At 53.6% G+C, this 7,647-nt stretch overlaps 2 protein-coding genes across 2 annotated transcripts; one reads left to right on the plus strand and one right to left on the minus strand.

Annotated features, from left to right (window-relative positions):
- Nucleotides 1-337: 337 nt before the first annotated feature.
- CORC01_14174 (plasma-membrane proton-efflux P-type ATPase) lies at nt 338-3,697 on the plus strand (the record flags this gene model as incomplete). The annotated part of the gene is made up of 5 exons (XM_022625785.1): nt 338-516; nt 629-924; nt 1,006-1,229; nt 1,294-3,015; nt 3,071-3,697. The coding sequence occupies 5 exons, from the start codon at nt 338-340 to the stop codon at nt 3,695-3,697; spliced, it is 3,048 nt and encodes a 1,015-aa protein (XP_022467699.1).
- A 3,512-nt stretch (nt 3,698-7,209) lies between these two features.
- On the minus strand, nt 7,210-7,647 carry CORC01_14175 (uncharacterized protein; the record flags this gene model as incomplete). The annotated part of the gene is made up of 2 exons (XM_022625786.1): nt 7,210-7,433; nt 7,575-7,647. 2 exons carry the CDS (start codon nt 7,645-7,647, stop codon nt 7,210-7,212), a joined length of 297 nt encoding a protein of 98 aa, XP_022467700.1.

Consider the following 7,647-nt stretch of genomic DNA (forward strand, 5'->3'; position numbering starts at 1 on the left):
GTATTGCACAATGCCAGTCTGCCTTTTCCCCTTCCACCCTGGGGGCCATGGCCCATGGCCCATGCCTTACTGACCTTGCCTTGCCTTGCCTTGGTCCCATCTTCCTGCTCCCATCCGCGGAACCTCTTCGACCAGTCCGGCCTCGCCGTTTGACAGATGTAATATAATATGCCCCATTCTCCCACCGTGGTTCATGTCTATTCTGGTTTAGCCTTCTTCCTCACCCTGCTCTGCCCCTCCATCCTCTCTCCTCCCTCATCCTCTACCTTCCTATATATACCTGTCCTGCGTTCGCCTTCACTCCTACAGCTGGACTGTATTCCTTTTCCGTTGTTCTATGGCACCACTCAAAATGGCGGGCTTAATAGGAAAAGGAGGCAACAAGCACTACCCGCAACCCATCAACACCGAGGATGACCAGGACCTCGAGACTGGCAACTTCATCCAGGAGCGCGCCAGGAACAACCGTGTTGATGGCGGTGCTGGCGAAGGCGGTACCAACGAGGAGTACAGATCGTAAGTGTTCACCAACAAGTCTTACACGCCATTGGCTCTTCTCCAATACCCAATGGCTTCAACTTCTTCCTCCAATGCTACGCTGGTGACTAACACAAACCGCCAACCACAGTCTGATCAAGTACATCGACACATACCGGGACGCCAACGCTGAGGTGGAAGAGACTGAGGAGGCCACTGCCAAGAAGATCCCGAAATGGATGTTCTGGAAGAAGGCCGCCGTCGAGGGCGCTGGTGCTAGCGGCTTCGTCACACCCCCCGACTGGCTCAAGACCGATATGAGGCAAGGTCTTGACCCCACGGAAGTCGAGCGCCGCAGAAAGTACACTGGCTGGAACGAACTCACCACCGAGAAGGAGAACATGTTCCTCAAGTTTGTCGGTTTCTTCCGCGGTCCCATTCTCTACGGTAAGCACAAGCCAACAACCTCGATGCGGTCGGGCATGACTGCATGAAACACTGCCGGCAAAACGCTAATTCTCAATGCAGTCATGGAGTGTGCTGCTATCCTCGCCTTTGCCCTGCAGGACTGGCTCGACGCCGGTTTGATTGTCGCTATCTTGTTGCTCAACGCCGCCGTCGGTTGGTACCAGGAGAAGCAGGCCGCCGACGTCGTCGCCTCCCTCAAGGGTGACATTGCCATGAAGGCCCATGTCATTCGCCAGGGTAAAGAAGAAGAGATCCGCGCCCGTGAACTCGTCCCCGGTGACATTGTGAGTAGTCAACTGTTATCATCGCCGATTCAAGAAGCCAATCTTGCTCACACGCCCTGTCTAGATCATTGTCGAGGAAGGCCACGTCGTCCCTGCTGATTGCCAGCTTATCTGCGATTATGAGAACCCGGCCGGCTACGCCGCTTACAAGGCTGAGCTCGAGGCTCAGGATGTCATGTCCCCCCGCCGCGAGAAGTTTGAGGAGGGTGATGAGGAGAACGCCAACCCCGCCCTGGGACACTCCATTGTCGCCGTTGACCAGTCTGCCATGACTGGTGAATCCCTCGCTGTCGACAAGTTCATGACCGACACTTGCTACTACACCACCGGTTGCAAGCGCGGCAAGGCTTTCTGTATTGTCACCCACGGCGCCCAGGCATCCTTCGTCGGAAAGACCGCCTCTCTCGTCCAGGGAGCCCAGGACCAGGGTCACTTCAAGGCCATCATGAACTCCATCGGTACCACGCTTCTCGCCCTTGTCATTATCTTCATCCTCGCTTCCTGGATCGGTGGTTTCTACCGTAACATCGCCGTCTCTGAGGAGGGCAACTCCGTCAACTTGCTCCACTACGCCCTGATTCTCCTCATCATCGGTGTTCCCATCGGTCTGCCCTGCGTTACCACCACCACCTTGGCCGTCGGTGCCGCCTACCTCGCTGAGGAGAAGGCTATCGTCCAGAAGCTCACCGCCATTGAGTCCCTTGCCGGTGTCGACATTCTCTGCTCCGACAAGACCGGTACCCTCACTGCCAACCAGCTGTCCGTCCGCGAGCCCTTCGTTATGGAGGGAGTCGACATCAACTGGATGATGGCCGTCGCCGCCCTCGCCTCTTCCCACAACATCAAGGCCCTCGACCCCATCGACAAGATTACCGTCCTCACCCTCAAGCGCTACCCCAAGGCTAAGGAGCTCATCTCCGACGGCTGGAAGACCGAGAAGTTCACCCCCTTCGACCCCGTCTCTAAGCGTATCACCACCATCGCCACTCACCGTGGTGTCCGCTACACCTGCGCCAAGGGTGCCCCCAAGGCCGTTCTCGCCCTCACCGACTGCACCGAGGAGCAGTCCGCCCTCTTCAAGGAGAAGGCGGCAGAGTTCGCTCGCCGTGGTTTCCGTTCGCTCGCCGTCGCCGTCAAGGAGGAGGATGGCCCCTGGGAGATGCTCGGCATGCTGTCCCTCTTCGACCCCCCTCGCAGCGATACCGGTCAGACCATTATCGAGGCCCAGGCTCTCGGTCTCCAGGTCAAGATGCTTACTGGTGACGCCCACGCCATCGCCGTTGAGACCTGCCGCATGCTTCAGCTTGGTACCAAGGTTTACAACTCCGATAAACTTCTTCACTCCGACATGGCCGGCACTTCCATCCACGACCTTTGCGAGCGTGCCGACGGTTTCGCCGAGGTGTTCCCCGAGCACAAGTACCAGGTCGTCGAGATGCTCCAGCAGCGTGGTCACTTGACTGCCATGACTGGTGACGGTGTCAATGACGCTCCCTCCTTGAAGAAGTCTGACTGTGGTATCGCTGTCGAGGGTGCCACCGAGGCTGCCCAGGCCGCCGCCGATATCGTCTTCCTCGCCCCCGGTCTCTCCACCATTGTCTCTGCTATCAAGCTGTCTCGCCAGATTTTCCAGCGCATGAAGGCCTACATCCAGTACCGTATCGCCCTTTGCTTGCACTTGGAGATTTACCTCGTCACCTCCATGATCATCATCAACGAGACCATCCGCGCCGACTTGATCGTCTTCCTCGCCCTGTTCGCTGATTTGGCCACCATTGCCGTTGCTGTAAGTACCGTTTTTCTCATAAACATTCACTTCAATTTACTAATAACTCCAATAGTATGACAACGCCCACTTCGAGAAGCGTCCCGTTGAGTGGCAGCTGCCCAAGATCTGGATCATTTCCATCGTCCTCGGCTCTCTTCTCGCCGCCGGCACCTGGATCCTCCGCGGTACCATGTACCTCACCGAGGGTGGTGTCATCCACGACTACGGTTCCATCCAGGAGATTCTCTTCCTCGAGATCTCCCTGACCCAGAACTGGCTCATCTTCGTCACCCGCGGTTTCGAGACCTTCCCCTCCTTCCAGCTCATCGGCGCCATCGCCGCCGTCGACGTCCTGTCCATCCTCTTCTGCGTCTTCGGCTGGTTCTCTGGCGGCCGCGGCGAACCCGCTTCCCCTCCCTCGCTCAACAAGTTCCTGTCCGCCAACGGCCACACCGACTTCGTCACCGTCTGCGTCGTCTTCGTCTACTCCGTCGCCGTCACCATTGTCATGGCCCTCGTTTACTACGTCTTGACCAACCTCCAATCTCTCAACGACATGGGTCGCAAGAAGCGCAGCGTCACCGACACCCTCATCGAGAACGTCCTTACTCAGCTGAGCAAGGTCGCCCTCGAGCACGAGAAGGACGACAAGGGCGAGCGCTTCTACATTGCCAACCGCGCCGTCGTCGAGGAGGGCTAAGCGATGAGTCGAGAGGAGAGAGGTCAAAGCATGAAAGAAAGAAAAAAATCCACACAAAAATTAGATCATGTTTTAGGAGCGCGCGGCAGAGCAGTCACAAAGCGTGTTTTGAGGCATTGGTACACAAACAAAAAATCCATTTCTGAATCATTTTCATATCCCACTATAGACAAAGAGGAAGTCAATACTTCGGTGCGAGGAAGAGAGAAAGAAGACCACTAGCCAAAAGGGAAAGGCGAGGGACAAACCACCTAGATGACGCAACCTTGGTAATATTTGGCGACATCAACACGACTGTCACTAATGACCCATCTTCAAGAGCAGTTTTCTATAATGTATCAAAAGATCATGTTCATGGTTGTGGCGTTGATCGGGGTCAAGGTCGGTCGGTTAATTCAATCAAATCATTTGAACAACTTCAAACGCTCTCGCAAACTCATTGAATTGTGACTTTTACTTTCCACTATGCAAACTAAATCTGTGACTTTGAGATTGTACTATTATCAAAGGTCAAACATCTATCCATCGGGAGACTCCCAAGATGACCGGCCCGATCTGTCCAATATGGCGAAAAGACTCTCAGATCCCCAAAATAGCGAGCGAAGACCACCACACACCCTGGTCCTGTCCGAAAAGTTACACCTCATTGGGCCTGACGTCAAAGTCAGTCCGCAACTACGGCTGTTTCTGCAACGGACACTCGGACCACTTCATGCGTACGACACAGAACCTGTCTCCGCGTTCTTCGCCTTCTCTCCTCCACCTCTCCGACTTCCGGTCTTTTTCCCCGGGAGGGTTCACGTGTTGGTGGTCAATGTTCCCACCCTGGACGGTCAACATCCGTCCACCGGGACAGTTCGAGTCGGACGGAGTGAGGTGGGCGCGAGAAAGGCGAGAAGGACGGGGGTTATTTTTCCCCCGACACGACGCGCGGGAGTCCCGGGATGAGAGTTCAGCATGATGGCATTGAGACCGCTGGCATGCCCCCCTCTCCTCCCCCTCTCCTCCCCCTCTTCTCCCCTATGCGGTCGCCTGTGGTTACTCACTCACTCACTCATCTCTGCCACATTTTGGATGACGAAGACGATATTTTATTTGTATCAAAGCTTTTTTTTTCCCCTCGCCCCCTCGGGTCGGTCGTTTGCGATGTCAGACACTTCTCAACATCCCTTGAATCCTGCGCTTCTTCCATCCGGGTCTGCCGATAACCCAAGGGGCCCCAAGGGGTGAGCGGATGGATCAATTCTTGGTCAAGACTGAAAGGATGCTTTTGTTCTACCCCGTCTCTTCCGTGCGGTTTTTCTTTTTTTTTTTTTTGGGGGTGCTCGCCCTTCCGGAGACGAGACTATGCGGCTTGCTCTTCACGAGACGACGGATGCACGACATGTCTTGAGACGGTTGAACCCCCCTAGACTAACTAAGTTGGTCTTTGCTCCGAAGACAGGCTGGACGAGCTCGTGCTGGTTTGACTAACTCGCACAGTACTGCTTTTTCATGGTGACCCGGGGTTCCCTCTCGATCCAGGCGTTATGTTATGGAGATGTTTGGAGAAGTCGCGAATAATTTAGCAAGCACATGCAGGGCCTTGCAGGTCACACAGCCTTCCCCTCCAAGACCAGGCATTCATTACATGCAGCAAGGCACCTGCTAGACATTGACAGAACCACAAACCCGTCATATCTATCTCTGCGTTGGGGAGCTTTTCTCGCTTGATTGACCCTGTTGCGAAAAGGCCCATTGCTAGCGAGAGCAGTTAGTGTTGCGTAACTTGTACCTTACCTAGCAAACCACATATTGGCCTGAGAGGCGTGCGCAGCCGTAATGTTCATGTAGTTGGAAGCCGAACAGGTCGCTGGCTGTGTCGCCGGCTTGCTTGTCACGTGCTGGTACGTCTCCACGCCAGGGTGAACTACATTGATCTACACGAAGAACGCCTTGAAAGCCGCCATGCAAGCAAGGCCTCTGTTCATCGCCAGATAACGACAATATGCCATCATCATTGTAATTGGCGTACATCCTCGTCTTATTCTGGATGAATCCGATCTCTTGCCGATTAGATGGCCCTTGGTGAACCAAGATCTAAGATTGTCCGATCATCATTGGTGGAACTAGCAAACCACACACTCTTCAGACAATGGTGCCAACTCAAACGTACCGTTTGGGACTGCTTTCCACCAAGACGGTGGGCACATTACCTAGTCCATCTGTGTCTGGCGCCCCGAATCCGACGAATGGTTGTACTACATAGAAAGAACTTGAGATTAGTCCAAACGTCCACATAAAGGATCTTCTAGTGCCATAATTAGAAGCCTAAAAGTCCCGCAACGGACGTACCTGAACTTGCGCCGTTGAAATATTTGCACGAAATGCGAATATTGCCCGTCTCGGACATGCTGTTGCTGTTTGCATGATGATCCGGAGTGGAGGTAATCGACGGCGCTGAGCCCTTCTCCGTAGTCCTTTCGCAACTCTTCGCGGGTTTATCAGGGAGAAAGGCCTCCCAGGAATCAATCACGGAGACCTCAAGATTGGACCCCAACTGCTGATTGGAGGAACCCCTGACCACAATGATTGGGTGTGTTGCGACACCTTGCATGGGGATTTCAAACGTATGAGCACCCTTTCTTCCATGTATCAACTGGCTGTTCTGGTACACACAGGTGAATGCTGAGTCCGGACCGCTAGAGGCAATTTCCAGGAGTGATGGAAGTAGGAAGGATGAATTTGCTCCTGCGCTGAGGTTGTGCATAACGACTGTCCACCGATCGTGAAACTTCTTCGTCGTGACAGAAAGGAGCCTCCTGGGCTTGTCTATGACTTCTGGAAAAGGTATCGTGGGGTTGGTGTTGATGCAACCAGAATCGCTCCCATTAGTAGATGAAGCAAGATCCAGATTAGCCTCTATGTTATCTCGAGTGCCGGTAGAGTTAGTACAGCGAGAGATTGTCGTTGCTTAGGACTTATGATGGGTTCTAATTGGAAGCGATCCTCGTAAGCTGGCTATGAAATGGAAGAGACAGCGTGTGTGTGTGTAAAAAAACACACGAGGTTACGGCTGCGGAGCGGCTTGTTACTAAGTCAAGCGCAGTAAATTGCAACACTCTGCAAGAGACGTGAGGCTTCAACTCATAATGGGCTTCGCTGGGGCGCCTCATTATCCCACTTGGTTCAACTACACATTGCGGAAGTCGAGAACACGATGAGACGGCATTACGTGCCGTGGCACCACATCACTCACTCGCCTCGCATTTGCTGAACTGCTGTATATTCTATAATCCGGCTACATTTTGTAGATCAGAAAGCAGGTTTCTGCCATTAAGTGCTATTCCGGGGTTGAAATAGCGCACAACCTTAGGTGCCTTGAGTTCAAAACACGGCACCAATGGTTCTTGCCTCGCACAAGCTTGACCAGGATCCTTTAATTTTCTCCGCAAATCTATATCCAAATGACTGGCCTAGTAGCTATCGCGAGCGTATGAAGGGTATGAAATAGTCTCAACTCCCAAGCCCCATCAATGTTCCCAAATGTTCCACTTCACGCCGTTCGGTTCAACCTGTTCGTCAGGTTCATACGTACCATTGTTGGCGAGGATGAAAGTTGCATTTCGGATGGCTGCGCCGGTGGTGTCTACCTCCAAAACTCGGCCGATCGTGCTCCTGTCCACGGCGACACCAGGTTCAAGTTGACAGAACGCTATAAAGTACTTTGGCCTTGAAGATGTCTGACTAGGTTCACCTAGTCGAGTGAGCCAAGTCTGGATAGGAATCACATTGCCAGTCATAGAGTTAAGGGCGCCGCACCAACGTCAACTTGATTTGTGAGGACTCAGCAGGTATGAAAGAGTCATATCCACCCTGACGGTAAACCTGATCTCACACTGGTTGGGGAATTTGAAAGTGTTGTCGATGCGAATGTCAAGGGTACCCTGGGCATTGGCAAAGTTGGCCAT

Source organism: Colletotrichum orchidophilum (assembly GCF_001831195.1).
Source record: "Colletotrichum orchidophilum strain IMI 309357 chromosome Unknown Scaffold_248.1, whole genome shotgun sequence".
NCBI classification, from domain to species: Eukaryota; Fungi; Ascomycota; class Sordariomycetes; order Glomerellales; family Glomerellaceae; genus Colletotrichum; species Colletotrichum orchidophilum.